This window comes from Loxodonta africana, chromosome 4 (genome assembly GCF_030014295.1).
Source record: "Loxodonta africana isolate mLoxAfr1 chromosome 4, mLoxAfr1.hap2, whole genome shotgun sequence".
Taxonomy (NCBI): Eukaryota; Metazoa; Chordata; class Mammalia; order Proboscidea; family Elephantidae; genus Loxodonta; species Loxodonta africana.
Genome location: NC_087345.1, coordinates 88,622,558 through 88,637,305, shown reverse-complemented (window position 1 = coordinate 88,637,305; position 14,748 = coordinate 88,622,558). Strand labels below are relative to the sequence as shown.

The 14,748-nt window shown below is 49.3% G+C and overlaps 1 protein-coding gene across 2 annotated transcripts in view; it reads left to right on the top strand.

Moving 5' to 3' along the window:
- Positions 1-14,748, top strand: part of ESPL1 (extra spindle pole bodies like 1, separase) — a 31,792-nt gene that overhangs the window by 15,088 nt on the left and 1,956 nt on the right. For both annotated transcript variants that reach the window (XM_003405049.4, XM_023556974.2), the window contains exons 8-25: positions 1,842-2,081; positions 2,452-2,596; positions 2,705-2,843; positions 3,058-3,197; positions 4,183-4,317; positions 6,194-6,313; positions 6,814-6,985; positions 8,292-8,420; positions 8,540-8,696; positions 9,378-9,487; positions 10,330-11,291; positions 11,710-12,055; positions 12,255-12,416; positions 12,802-13,015; positions 13,137-13,327; positions 13,843-13,970; positions 14,106-14,228; positions 14,548-14,703. In XM_003405049.4, the coding sequence (XP_003405097.2) occupies positions 1,842-2,081; positions 2,452-2,596; positions 2,705-2,843; positions 3,058-3,197; positions 4,183-4,317; positions 6,194-6,313; positions 6,814-6,985; positions 8,292-8,420; positions 8,540-8,696; positions 9,378-9,487; positions 10,330-11,291; positions 11,710-12,055; positions 12,255-12,416; positions 12,802-13,015; positions 13,137-13,327; positions 13,843-13,970; positions 14,106-14,228; positions 14,548-14,703 (3,769 nt within the window). The remainder of the gene's footprint in view (positions 1-1,841; positions 2,082-2,451; positions 2,597-2,704; positions 2,844-3,057; positions 3,198-4,182; positions 4,318-6,193; positions 6,314-6,813; positions 6,986-8,291; positions 8,421-8,539; positions 8,697-9,377; positions 9,488-10,329; positions 11,292-11,709; positions 12,056-12,254; positions 12,417-12,801; positions 13,016-13,136; positions 13,328-13,842; positions 13,971-14,105; positions 14,229-14,547; positions 14,704-14,748) is intronic.

Here is a 14,748-nt window from a genome sequence, read left to right as displayed (position 1 = left end):
ACCAATCCCACGACATGTTAACACTCTCCCTTCTCAACCTTGGGTTCCCTATTACCGGCTTTCCTGACCCCTCCTGCCTTCTATTCCTTGCCCCAGGGCTGGTGTGCCCCTTTAGTCTCGTTTTGTTTTATGGGCCTATGTAATCTGGCTGAAGGGTGAACCTCAGGAGTGACTCCGTTACTGAGCTAAAAGGGTGTCCGGGGACCATAGTCGGGGTTTCTCCAGTCTCTGTCAGACCACTATCCGGTCTTTTTTTGTGATTTAGAATTTTGTTCTGCGTTTTTCTCCAGCTGTGTCCGGGACCCCCTATTGTAATCCCTGTCAGAGTAGGCGGTGGTGGTAGCCGGGCACCATCTAGTTCTGGACTCAGGAGTCTGGTGGAGGCTGTGGTAATTGTGGTCATTTAGTCATTAGTCCTTTAGAATAATCTTTCCCTTGTGTCTTTAGTTTTCTTCCTTCTTCCTTGCTCCCGACAGGGTGAGACCAGTGGAGTATCTCAGATGGCCGCTCACAAGCTTTTAAGACCCCATGTGCTACTCACCAAAGTAGAATGTAGAACATTTTCTTCATAAACTGTGTTATGCTGATTGAGCTAGATGTTCCCAGAGACCATGGTCCCCACAGCCCTCAGCCTAGTAATTCGGTCCCTCAGGGAGTTTGGATGTGTCCATGGAGCTTTCATGACCTTGCCTTGGAAAAGTTGTGCTGGCTTCCCTGTATTGTGTACTGTCTTATCCTTCACCAAAGTTACCACATATCTATTGTCTGTTTAGTGTTTTTCCATCCCCATCCCTTCCCTCCCTTGTAACTATCAAAGATTGTTTCTTTTTTTTTTTTTATAATTTTTATTGTGCTTTAAGTGAAAGTTTACAAATCAAGTCAGTCTCTCACACAAAAACCCATATACACCTTACTATGCACTCCCAATTACTCTCCACCTAATGAAACAGTCTGCTTTCTCCCTCCACTCTCTTTTCATGTCCATTTCGCCAGCTTCTAATCCCGTCCACCCTCTCCTCTCCCCTCCAGGCAGGAGATGCCAACATAGTCTCAAGTGTCCACCTAATCCAAGAAGCTCACTCCTCACCAGCATTCCTTTCCAAACTATTGTCCAGTAAAGATTGTTTCTTTTTGTATGTAAACCTTTTCATGAGTTTTTACAGTAGCGGTCTCATACAATATTTGTCCTTTTGTAATTGCCTTATTTCACTCAGCATAATGCCCTTCAGATTCATCCATGTTGTGAGATGCTTTGCAGATTACCATTGTTCTTTATTGTTGCTTAGTACTCCGTTGTGTGTATGTACCATAGCTTGTTTATCCATTCATCTGTTGATGGGCATCTAGGTTGTTTCCATCTTTTTGCTATTGTGAACAATGCTGCAGTGAACATAGGCTACACGAATGCACACCCATGTTCATTGCAGCATTGTTCACAATAACAACCCACCATTTTAATGCCTCAGGGGAGAAAATTCCAGGCAGAGGGAATACAGAGGCCCTGCATGGAAATAAGCCGGTTGTGTTTGAGAAAGCCAGCCTGGCTGGAAGGTAGTTAAAAGGGACATAGGGTGGGGAGCAGTGTGGAATGAGGTGGTCAAGGTAGACAGAGGCCAGATCACATAGGGGTTTATAGGCCATGGGAAGGGGTTTGGATATAACTCCTAGTGGAAGCCCACTGCAATGTATTACAGAGGAACGATGTGATCTGATTTATATTTTAAAGCCACAACTAGAAAATCACTGAGCTCTCAGCAAGCCAAGGCTGGGACTCATGGCCATGGGGGCAGAGTCTCCATGCTTCACTGGCCCCACCTCATACTGAGCCTCCCCTCTCTCAGGACTCTGCGTGACAGCCTGAGTGACTGGGACCTGGAGACCCTCAGCCTTCTGCTCAGGGAGGAGCTGCAGGCCTACAAGGCAGTGCGGGCTGACACAGGGCAGGAACGGTTCAACGTCATCTGTGACCTGTTGGAGCTGAGCCCTGAGGAGACACCTGCTGGGGCGTGGGCGCGAGCCACCCACCTGGTGGAACTGGCTCAAGTGCTCTGCTACCACAACTTTGCCCAGCAGACTGACTGGTGAGGAGGAATAGCTGGGGAGGCCACTTGTGCTCCTTGCCCTAGGTCCTCTTACCCTTTTCATACCCCGTGGTGCAGTGGTTAAGAGCTCAGCTACTAACCAGAAGGCCAGCAGTTTGAATCCAAGAGCTGCTCCTTGGAAACTCTCTGGGGACAGTTCTACTCTGTCCTGTAGGATCGTTATGATTTGAAATAGACTCGACAGCAACGGGTTTGTTTTTTCCTTCTCTATGTCCCTGAGTGTCCGCTTCAGTTTGGGGCCATAGGAGCTCATTCAGAGGGTAAGGCCAACTGTTCTGCAGAAGGCTCTTCCCAGGACACTGGCAGCTGTTTATAGTGGGCCCTTCTTAAGTACATTCTCTCCCTGCAGCTCTGCCCTGGATGCTATCCGGGAAGCCCTGCAGCTTCTGAAGTCTGTGAGGCCCAAGGCCCAAACTGAGGATCGGCTCCTGGACGATAAAGCACAGGCCCTGCTGTGGCTCTACATCTGCACCCTGGAGGCCAAAATGCAGGAAGTGAGCGTAGCTACTGTAGGGCTGAGCAGAACTGGGTGTGAGGGTTGTTCTCCTGGGATCCCAGTAAACTGGTACTGCCCTGTTTCTTACTTTGATCATCCTTTCCAGGGTATTGAGCGGGATCGGAGAGCCCAGGCCCCTCATAACCTGGAGGAATTTGAAGTCAATGATCTGAACTATGAAGATAAACTCCAAGAAGATCGTTTCCTGTACAGTAACATTGCCTTCAACCTGGCTGCAGATGCTGGTGAGGGGCAGTAAGAATGCAGTGTGGTGGGACGGGGTCTCCTCCATGGCTTCCTAAGCAGGATAGGGACCCCGTGTGTGGGAGAGGCTTGCCTTAGGAGGGGTTGGGCGGGGGGCAGGTTGGCACAAAGGGCAGAGGATGTTAATGGAGAAAGCCAAGTTCTCCCCACATGGCCCATGATGAAGGAGACTGGTTCCATTATTCTGACTTGCAGCTCAGTCCAAATGCCTGGATCAAGCCCTGGCCCTGTGGAAGGAGGTGCTTACAAGGGGGCAGGCCCCAGGTGTACGGTGTCTCCAGCAGACAGCAGCCTCGCTGCAAATCCTCGCAGCCCTCTATCAACTGGTGGCAAAGGTAATGGGGTAGGGCATCAATGGAGAGCCATACATACAAGGGCCAGACCAGAAGCTGAACTTCCCTTTTTTGGCCTATGAACCTGCTGAGAAGCCAGATAACCCAGGAATTAAGAGTGTGGGCTCTATAATCAGTCTCCTTGAGTTCAAATCTAAGCTCCATCATTTACTAGTACATGGCCTTAGGTTTCTTCACCTCTAAAATGGGGTTGCAAATAAATAATACCTATCTCATAAAAAAAAAAAATTTTTTTTTATCTCATAGGGTTGTTAGCATTCAGTGAGATAATGCATGGAAGAGACTTTGTATGAATGGAGTGTTCAGCTGTTAGCCATAATTTTTATTCGTTATTATCAGGTTAATTTGAGACCTGTATAACCACAGATGCCTATAAACACAATTTTACATTTTTAAATGTGGTTCTAGAGGGCTTTACAGAGCCCCTCAGCTCTTCCCTAGACCCCACATTAGGACCCTCCAAAAGACAACTTTGTACACAAAAGGTTACTGTGGGCCATTAGGCTATACTTCTAGCACCAGGGTCCTGGGAAGCTGCCTTAGCCCTAGACTTGAGTCTTGGCTCTACCACATACCTGTTATGTGAACTTGGATAAGCAACCTAACCTGTGGGAATCTTGGTTTCCTCATCTGTAAAATTGGGATTAGAATCTCTACGAGGACTGAGTTACTATGAGCCATGTAAACCTCTTGCCTGGCACACAGTAAGTACTCAGGGAATCCTGGCTATTGATGATTGGCATCTAGGCTTTAAAACAGAAGGGGTTAGGCTGATTAGCAGGTTCCCTCACTGCTCTCATCTCAAGGTTCCCTGAGGGTGGCTGATGGTTGCTCTGTTTTCGGAGCCACATTTTGTCCAGGCCCTGAGGTCAGGCCACAGTCCAGGGTCCCAAAGGACTGGGGACCAGAGGGTAGAAGTGGAGGCATGAGCAGGAGTGGGGTAAATTTGATGCTCCTGGATGACCAGCCCCTGCAGACTCTGGAGGTGCTCCTGCTTCTACGAATCGTCTCCAAGAGACTGGAGGACCCCGCGAAGGTAGCTGGCTCCTCCTGCCACATCACCCAGCTCCTCTTGATGCTCGGCTGTCCCAGCTATGCCCAGGTGAGTGCCTGGCCAGCCTAGCCTGGGGGCTATAGGGGGAGGTCTGGCCTTATTGGCCCATCTTTTGTTTGAGAAGATAAGATACTAGAGGGGAAGCTTCTCTGCCTTCTACTGCAACACTCTTCTGGGGTATTAGAAAGTGTGAAGTGGTTGGAAGGCAGCAGTGGGAAGAGGAGACTTCTTTCTCCTTCTCATTGTAAAACCAGTTGTTCATCAAGTCTTACAGATTCTATGCCAGGAATATACTGGTAATCCTTTCTTTCCCAGTCATTTCTGATGCCCTGCTTGATGCATTATCACTCGCTTACTCGTTGCCATTGAGTCAATTCCAACTCATAGCGCCCCAGGAGGATGGAATAGAACTGCCCCATAGGGTTTCCAAGGAGCAACTGGTGGATCTGAACTGCCACTCTTTTGGTTAGCAGGCCAGCTCTTAACCACTGTGCCACCAAGGCTCCTCATCACTCACTTAGGACTATTAAAATGTTCTTCTAGCAAGTTTCTCCCTTTTCTACTTGATCTTCTCATTATTGCTAGGGTGACTTTTTAGGTATAGGTCTGATCTTATCTCTTTCTTGCTTAAAAGATTTCAGTGGCTTCTCCATTACCTGAAGGATACTGTTTTGACTCTTATGTTTGTATTGCATACCTTTTTTTTTAATTTTTATTGTGCTTTAAGTGAAAGTTTACAAATCAAGTCAGTCTCTCACACAAAAACTTATATACACCTTACTACATACTCCCAGTTGCTCTCCCCCAATGAGACAGCCCACTCCCTCCCTGTACTCTCTCTTTTCTTGTCCCTTTCGCCAGCTTCTAACCCCCTCTACCCTCTCATCGCTCCTCCAGGCAGGAGATACCAACATAGTCTCAAGTGTCCACCTGATCCAAGAAGCTAACTCCTCACCAGCATCCATTCTCCAACCCATTGTCCAGTCCAATCCATGTCTGAAGAGTTGGCTTTGGGAATGGTTCCTCACCTGGGCCAACAGAAGGCCTGGGGGCCATGACCACTGGGGTCCTTCTAGTCTTAGTCAGACCACTAAGTCTGGTCTTTTTATGAGAATTTGGGGTCTGCATCCCACTGCTCTCCTGCTCCCTCAGGGGTTCTCTGTTGTGTTCTCTGTCAGGACAGTCATTGGTTGCAGCCAGGCACCATCTAGTTCTTCTGGTCTCAGGCTGATGTAGTTTCTGGTTTATGTGGCCCTTTCTGTCTCTTGGGCTCGTAATTACCTTGTGTCCTTGGTGTTGTATTGCATACCTTTTATATTCTGGTCCTACACTTTTTCTTGCCACTTCCTACCAAGAACCTTATTCCACATCCATACAGGTTATTTCATATTCACTGTATATGCTTCTCTGTCTTTGATTGTGTTAGTGTCTCCATCCTGAATGTACCCTTTCCGCCACTTTTTTTGTTTCATTCAGCAAACTTGTACTTTCTTTTCAAGTTCTAGGTCAATGGTCCCCTCCTTTCTAAAGCATTTTCTACATCCTCTTTCAAGGCAGGACCAGTCACTTTCCCTGGGCTCCCCCCGCCACCCCCCACCACTAGACAGCGTTTCTGTTATTGTATCATGATTACATGTGCCTGTCTGTGCCCCCACTGCGTTGCAAGGTATTAGGAGATAGAGATGTTTACTCTTCATTCAGCTTTGTCTCTCTAGTTAGTGGTTAACCCCAAGGTTAATAAACATTTGAGTGAGTAAGTAAGTGAGTAACTCCTGTGTAGATTGCAGTATTTGAGATAGTTTAATTTTTCATTGTACAAGTTCAGTGTTTTACTCGCGAATGCTTTAACTCCTGATATTTGCAGAGTGTGACTGGCTGCCTCTCCTCACCAGTGCATTCGCTCACCCTCTGATTGTTTCCTCAGTTGTACCTAAAAGAGGCAGAATCAAGCCTGAGGCTTCTCAGTCGTACCACTGACACGTACCTGCTCCTTAGCCTGACCTGTGATCTACTTCGAAGTCAACTCTACTGTACTACTCAGAAGGTATTTCTCACTTTCTTAATCTCTGAAGGTCCTGGGTATTGGAAGGAATTCAGAATTTTCTGGCTTCTGAGATTTCCCTGGAGTGAAGAAGAATGTTCCTGTCCCTGGGAAGCAGTAATATTTCCTAGTCTTGCCCTCTCCGATGAATTGTTCACCACTTTTCCTCTAGCAGAGATATTATTTTTTGTTTCCTTTTTTTTTTTCAGTTTCCTGAGGGGCAAAGTCTGTGCTCTTACTAGAAACTGAGATGGTGGTTACTCTGGGAAGGCACTGGAGCCCTGGACTAGAAATCCACTGGGATCCGAAAGGCCTAAGTTTTCTGACAAACAAGCTATGTGACTTGGCCAAGACCCGCGCCCCGTCAGGCTCTAGTTTTCTATACCGCTTTTATGATTCTTAAAAGCAGAGGATTGGGCCAGGTGATCTCCAAGGGCATCTCAAGCTCTGAAATGCTTATCTGACTTCACTCATGCTCTCCGCCGGCTTTCCCCTTCTCCCAGGTGACTGAGGGTGCCTCTCTGCTGCTGTCTGTGCTTCAGGATCCTGGTCTCCAGAAGTCATCTAAGGCTTGGTACTTGCTGCGGGTCCAGGCCCTGCAGTTGGTGGCAGTCTACCTTAGCCTCTCCTCGAACACCCTTCCAGTCTCCCTGTGGGAGCAGCTCTGTGCCCAAGGTGAACGAATGGGGTGGCTGGCCCTCCTTGGACAGCGTGTATGGTTTTTCCTCTCTGCCCTCCTCCACCCTCATCTCTCTGCTGTCCAGTTGTATGGACTAGCCTACCTAGAACCTGCATAGAGTAGATCTGGAATGCCTAAGAAAGCAAATAGGTAGTAATTCACCTGCAGACTCTAATTGGTTAATTAGTTATAGCGGGATTACTGTGGGGCCCTGGTGGCGGTTAAGTGTTTGGTTGTTAACCAAAAGGTCAGCTGTTCGAATCCATCAGCTGCTCCTTGGAATCCCTATGGGGCAGTTCTACTCTGTCCTATAGGGTCGCTATGAATTGGAATCAACTCGACGGCAACTGGTTTGGTTTCTTGGTTTTGAATTACTGAGAAGGATTCTGGACACCATGTGACCTCAGAGGGAAAGAATTCTGTGACTGGGCAGTGTCTTAGGCTGGGTTCTCTAGAGAAGCAAAACCAGTAATGCGTATAAATGTATATAGAAAGATTTATATTAAGGAAACAGCTCATGGGATTGTAGGGGTTGGAACATCCCAAGTGTTTGGATCAGGAGAGGGTCCCCTCCCAATTTACAGAGCCACAGAAGCTGGTGAACCCAACATGAGCAGGTTAGAGAGCAGGGATCTTGCTCACAGGTTGTGACAGTCGAGGAATCCCCACGGTCAGCAGGCAAGACCGCAAGGTTTCTTGAGCCACTTAGTTGCAGGGGTTGGCGAACCCAAATAGGCAAGTCACGGCTTGCTCGCAGGCCGTGAAGATCCACAAATCCCAAAATGGACAGGTAAGCTGCTAGCTCAAGTCCCAAGAACCAGAGGTCAGACAAGAGACACCTGCTGGATCCAGAACAAGCCAACAACCTTTGCAAGGCGAGCAGGAAAAGGAAGTAGGTGGTAGAAGGCAGAGAGATGAATGCTAAGGGGGCGGTGAGCTGCCACAGGCCCCACCCCTGCTGGCACCACTCAGCAGATTCCATCATGGGGGTGATCATATATCATATTTCAACAGTAAAGTGATCACAACATTATACAACTGCCAAAACACTGAGAATCATGGCCCAGCCAAGCTGACACACAGTCTTAACCATCACAGTCAGCTATGTCTTCAATGCAGGAGAAGGGTGGCAGTGTGCTTTGTGTTTGCTATCTTAGTAGTCAGAGGTGGTAGATGCTATCTCCCTTTCCCAGCCCCTTCTTCTCTATGCCAGATAGACTACTGAGCTGTCTGCTGCTTCACATGAGCTGAGGAAGTCTGGCCATATCATCTGCTTTCTCTTCTCTGCCCCACCTACCACAGGCTGGCAGACACCCGAGGTAGCGCTCATCGACTCCCATAAACTCCTCCGAAGCATCCTCCTCCTGCTACTGGGTAGTGATGTGCTCTCAGTTCAAAAAGTGGCTGTGGAGACATCATTTCTGGACTATGGTGAGTCTGAGGAGGAGAGCAAGGCCCTGTGGGAATGGATGGTGGCGCTGGCAGTTTTATCTTCTTACAATGTGGGCCGTGACTGAGTGATAATGGTCTTGTCTCTGTCTTTGCTGCAGGTGAAAATCTGGTACAAAAATGGCAGGTTCTTACAGAGGTGCTGAGCTGCTCAGAGAAGCTGGTCTCCCGCCTGGGCCACCTGGGCAATGTGAGCGAAGCCAAGGCCTTTTGCTTGGAGGCCCTAAAACTGACGATGAAGCTACAGATACCACGCCAGTGAGTGCAAGGCCCAAGAGATGCCAATTCTGAGACCTGAGGTCCATGTGCCCTTGACCATGGGTTCCCAAACTGTTCTACATATTAACATGTTATGTTTGGAGGGGTTGGTGGAAGAATGTATTCTATGGCTAAATAAGTGGGAAATTCTGGGTTAATCAAGGTTCCAAACCCACTGCTGTTGAGTCGATTTCCAACTCATAGCGACCCTATAGAACAGAGTAGAACTGCCCCATAGAGTTTCCAAGGAGCCCCTGGTGGATTCGAACTGCTGACCTCTTGGTTAGCAGCCGTAGCACTTAACCATTACGCCACCAGGGTTTCCCTAATCAAGATTAGATGTTTTTATTTCCAGTAGGACTTCTAATGTCCTGTGATATGCTAATATGCATTGTAAGGGAGGTCTAGTATGCTATGTTTTTCTAAATCTATTTGCCCATAGGATTCTTTTTTTTTCAAGGAATGCAGTTTGGGAAACCCTGCCCTAATGCATAAAGATGAGTTGGGATAAGAGAAAAGGGCAGAGGGCTTTCCCCAGGAGCCTTTAAGTTAGCTTAGGGAGTGAAGGCTCTTGGATGCAGGAAAGAATGTGACAGCCCTGCTTGTGAAAGGGACGAAGAGAAAGAATCTCCAGGGACACAAAGGATTCCACTGAAGGGTCTCCTCTCTTCTACCAACAAGGTGTGCCCTGTTCCTGGTGCTGAAGGGGGAGCTGGAGCTGGCACGCAGTGACCTGGACCTCTGTCAGTCAGACCTGCAGCAGGTTCTGTTCTTGCTGGAGTCATGTACAAGTGAGCAGCCATCCCCACATGCTCATGGGTGGCGGCTAGAGTCACACATATACTACAACACATCTTTATGTGAAAGGTTTGGTTCCCTTCTAAATCAGGGGCTTACTTCTGGTCCCAAGGCTTGACCAGGACTAACCTACCTGGTTCTAGTTTTCTGTGCCACCCAATGCATTTTGGCTATTTACATTTAAGTTTAATTTAAATAAAATAAAAAATTCATTTCCTTGATCACACCAACCACATTTCAAATGCTCAGTAGCCACATGTGGCTAGTGGCTACTGGGTCAGATAGCACAAATGTGCTGTCCTTGGGAGGGCTTAAGCTAATAATAAAACATTCCATTTTATGGTATTGTATTATATGGTATTGCATTTTTTCTTATGACCCACTTTTAACTTTAGTTATTTTATTTGACCCACACAAAAACCCTTGAAGTTACATGAGAGCATAGATTTTTTTTTCCACCTGTGAAGTGAGAAAGCCTGAGATCTATTCAATGTTTTGGGCCAGCTGACGGGGCTAGACAGGGGCAGGAGCCAGGATTAAGAATTGGGTTTCCCTGTGCCAGCCTGCTTTGCTGAGCCATGTAACCTTCTGAGCTGCAGATGTGGGGGCTTTATGGGCTGCAGAAGTATGTGTTGATCCATTGTTATGTGGGAAGAAAATATTAGGAACTTATCTAAATAATAAGCCATACTAATATTTAGTATGTTAGCATAGGTATTTATGTGGTTTATAAACAAATAACACATTTAGCAGGGGGCTAGGCCCTGGGGTAATTCAGGAAGCTCTTGGCACCATTTCTCCCAGTCTTGTAATGCTTGTTCTACTCTCTCCCCAGAGTTTGGTGGGCCTGCCCAGCACCCGGACTCTGTGAAGAAGGTCCACCCTCAGAAGGGGAAGCAGCAGGCCGGGGTCTCCTGTCCTCCAGAGCTCCTGGAGGAGGAGCTCTTCCTAAGAGGCCCTGCTCTGGAGCTGGTGGCCACTGTGGCCAAGGAGCCTGGCCCCACAGCACCGTCTACTATCTCCTCCCCGATCCTGAAAACCAAGCCCCAGGCTAGCCCTGGCTTCCTATCCCACCCGCCCACCTGTGACTGTTCACTCTGTGCCAGTCCTGTCCTCTCAGTAGTCTGTCTGCGCTGGGCTTTGGTCACAGCAGGGGTGAGGCTGGCCATGGGCCATCAGGCCCAGGGTCTGGACCTGCTGCAGACTGTACTGAAGGGTTGCCCTGCAGCCACTAAGCGCCTCGCTCAAGCTCTACAGGCTTCCCTGAATCACAGAGCACCCCCTGACCTGAGCCTCTTGGATGAGATCTTGGCTCAAGCATACACACAGCTGGCACTGGAGAGCCTGAGCCAGCCATCAGACAAGAGCCTGGGTAAGATCCTAGAGTCAGGGCTGAAGTTTGTGGCAGCGCGGATACCCCTCCTGGAGCCCTGGCGAGCCAGCCTGCTGTTGACTCAAGCCCTTGCAAAGCTGGCTGGCCTCAACTGCTGTACTACCCAACTTTTTGCAAGCTTCTGGGGCTGGCAGCCACCAGTAATAAAGACCCCCCCAGCCTCAGAGCCATCTAAGACTCAGAGCAAAAAACATCTGACCTCTGCTACACTGCCTGTCCATAACACCTCTTTGAAGGGCCTGGAAGGTGGAGGACCACCCTGTACACCCAAGCCCCTAGGCCGGGTTAGGCAGGCTGGCCCTCGCATCCCTTTTACTGTGTTTGAAGAAGTCTTCCCTATGAAGAGCAAGCCTGAGGTTCCCAAGGCCCCCAGGGTACGACAGAAGGTCCAGACGCGCCTCAAGGTGAGGTGGGACTATGGCTAGGTTGTGTGGTGTTGGGTGGGCATGGTCCTGGGGAAGAAAGTTCTGCAGAGCAAGTGTCCCTGTGGGATAGATTCCCAGGGCCCAGTGAAACCTTAATCACTCCTGTTATCTACCTGACCCCTAGGTATTCCACAGCAAGACGTGGTTCCACGTCTACCTTTGTTTCAGATGGACTTTCCTTAACTCTTTTTCTTCTCCCTTCTCATCCATATCTTTTGTTCCCTCCTCTCCCTCCTTCCACATCCTAGAGTAACTGCCTCTGATTGAGAGTTGGGGGAGTGTATGCGGCAAGGTAATTCTTAAATCTTGAGGGGTGACTCCATAGCGCCACCTGCTGCCAGAAGGTGTGTTGCCACTGAAGGCCTCTTGGCTCTTTTCCCTTTTCCATCCATCCCAGGTGAACTTCAGTGATGACAGTGACTTGGAAGACTCTGTCTCAGCTGAGGCACAGCTTACAGAAGAGCCTAAGAGATGTGGCTCTGCTTCCCGGGGCCGGGGCCGGACTAGGAAGGGCTCAAGCTCGAAGGCTAATGCGGTGGTTGTCCCAGGTAGTGTCCCTGGGCACCCTGGCCCAAGTGGCAGGAGTCGGAGCGCCAAGAAGGTGGTATCAGGACATTGTGAAGAGCGGGCCCAGAGGGCCCCCGAGATCATGAGGACTATCCCAGAGGAGGAACTGGCTGGCAACCAGATGGAAATGAGCTTTGAGATCCTCAGGGGTTCAGATGGGGAAGATTCAGCCTCAGGTATGATGACAAGGGTACAGGGTAGAGAGTGAATATATTTCTTGGGGGCTGTTCTGGGACTAAAGCTGAAGAAATTACTGGTGCCAATGGCAGTACAGAAAGGAAGTTCTTTTGCTGGCTCTGAGGAAATGGCTCCAAAAGGGAGAACAAAGGGGATGGCAGGAGAGAACTCTGTGAAACAGTCATATTCTCTCCCCAGGTAAGAAGGCACCAGCTCCAGGACCTGATGCAGCCGTAGGAGAATGTGAGGTATTGAGACGGGATTTCAGCAAGGAGGAGCTGCCCACTCCGTGCCCAGACAAGAAACGCAACAAGGACCTCGGCCCTCGTCTCCAGCTCCCCTCAGCCCCTGTAGCCATTGGTGAATATGCTGACCCCTGAAGATTGGTCCCTTGGAGAGGGTGCACCTCTAGGTCTCTTGATCCCAATGCCTTTCCAGTCTGTCCATGCATGGTTCTGGTTTTGGATCCTAGTCTGGAACTGGTAGCCTTTGAACCTGGGTCTGAGTCTCAGCACTCTCACTGCTGGCTGTGCACAAGTCACTTCACATCTCTGAGCTTCTGTTTCCTTAACTGTAAAATGGAAGTGATATCTACCCACAGGGTTTTTGGGAGGATGGAGTAAGTTGACCCATGGTAAATGGTAGCTGCTGCTTTCATATGGGAGATAGGGATTCCTTCTTGGAAAATTCCTGTCAACTAGGAAGAAGGGGATTCATCTGTAGAAGTGTTTTGACTTACCTCTAGGTCTCTCCACCCTGGATTCCATCTGTGACTCACTGAGCCTTGCTTTCCGTGGGGTCAGTCACTGCCCTCCTAGTGGACTGTATGCTCACCTCTGCCGCTTCCTGGCCTTGTGTCTGGGCCACCGGGATCCCTATGCCACTGCCTTCCTTGTCACCGAGTCTGTCTCTATCACCTGTCGCCACCAGCTGCTCACCCACCTCCACAGGCAGCTCAGGTGAGTGCCCACCATCCCTAAGGCTCCTACTAAGAGCAGAGGGACCCAGGTTGGGACAGACTGGAGGAGGGTCTCGATTTTGAAGGAGTGGGAAGCTCACCCCTACCTGTATTGCTTGCAGCAAGGCCCAGAAGCACCAAGGATCACTGGAAGTGTCAGAGCAGCTGCAGAGGCTAAGCCTCCAGGAGAAGGCTGGAGATGTCCCCCTGGCCCACATCCAGCGCCTCTTTTCCTTCAGAGCTTCGGGATCTGGCCACTTTCCCCAGCCCGAGAAGGAGAGTTTCAAGGAGCGCCTGGCTCTGATCCCCAGTGGTACAGTGGCAGGCTTCTGGCCTGCTCTTTTATATATCTCCTTCCTGAGAAGTTGGATAAAGGTGTTTAAGGCATTAGTTAATTTATGATCCTTATGGAAAGACATGTCATACCTTTTCCTGTGTTCATTATTTTGTATCTCTCACCAGACATCTTAAATCTGGAAATCTTTTCCTTTTTTAAGCCTCAACTTTGAGTTATCAGCAAATTCAGTGTCTTCAGGGGTGAGCTCAGCTGTCTGGTGTCTCCCTGCTGTAATATGAAATGCTTAACAGATGATTTGAGTGCCCTACTCTGTGCAAGGCCCTTTGTTAGTTGCTGTGAGAGACACAAAGAACTCCAAACATGGTCTCTGTCCACAGGGAGCTGTTAGGGCAAGGGAGAGCACCTTGAACCCCACGGCAAGGGAAGACTTCGTGCATTATCTCGAGTGTTGGATAGGGATTAGTACAGAAGCCAGAGAAGGGAATTCTTTGCAACAGCTGAAATAACTTGGGGTATGTCCTCTGTGTCAGGGGTGACTGTGTGTGTGTTGGCCCTGGCCACCCTCCAGCCTGGAACTGTGGGCAACACCCTCCTGCTGACCCGGCTGGAAAAAGACAATCCCCCGGTCACTGTGCAGATCCCCACTTCCCAAAGCAAGGTAGGCATCCTGGGCCAGGGGACAAAGTAGGGCTGGCATGGGTTTCTGGTCAGGCTGCTCAGGCTCTGTGGCTGGGGCATGGAGAGATGGCAGTCATGCAGACAAGCAGAGATCTCATGACCCTGTCTCCCAAAGCTTTCTCTGAGCTCAGCCCTAAAGGAGTTTGATGCCATCCAGAAGGAACAGAAAGAGAACAGCAGCTGTACTGACAAGCGAGAATGGTGGAAGGGGCGACTCGAACTGGATCATAGGATGGAGGTGTGTGCCCCCAGGGTGGGGTGAAGGCAGACCTGGCCTAGGAATGGCCCAGGGGATGCCAGAGCGTAGTTCTAATCTGATACACATGGGGTCACCATTAGTCAAAATTGACAGCAACTGGATTTGGTCACATTTGTCAAAATAGAGTGACACCATGTCAGAGTCCCAGCCCCTGGCTTCTTACCTTCTATGACTGGCAGAAAGATATACAAGACAAATACACACATTGGAAAACTCATTTCTTTCCAGAATGCTGGTACCCATGGGGAAAGAAACTTAGCTTCCTCTCTGACTCAAGATTCTGTTCTCCCACCTTCAGGTTCTCATCACTTCCCTAGAGAAGTATGTGTTGGGCTGCTGGCGGGGGCTGTTGCTGCCATCCAGTGAGGACCCAGGCCTTGGCCAGGAGGCTTCCCATTTAGAGGAGTTGCTGCAGGAATGTGGCTGGAAATATCCCAATCCCACTCTGCTGAAAGTGAGTTAAGAAAGCAGGGAGGGGAAGAAGCAGTTAGCCTGCAGA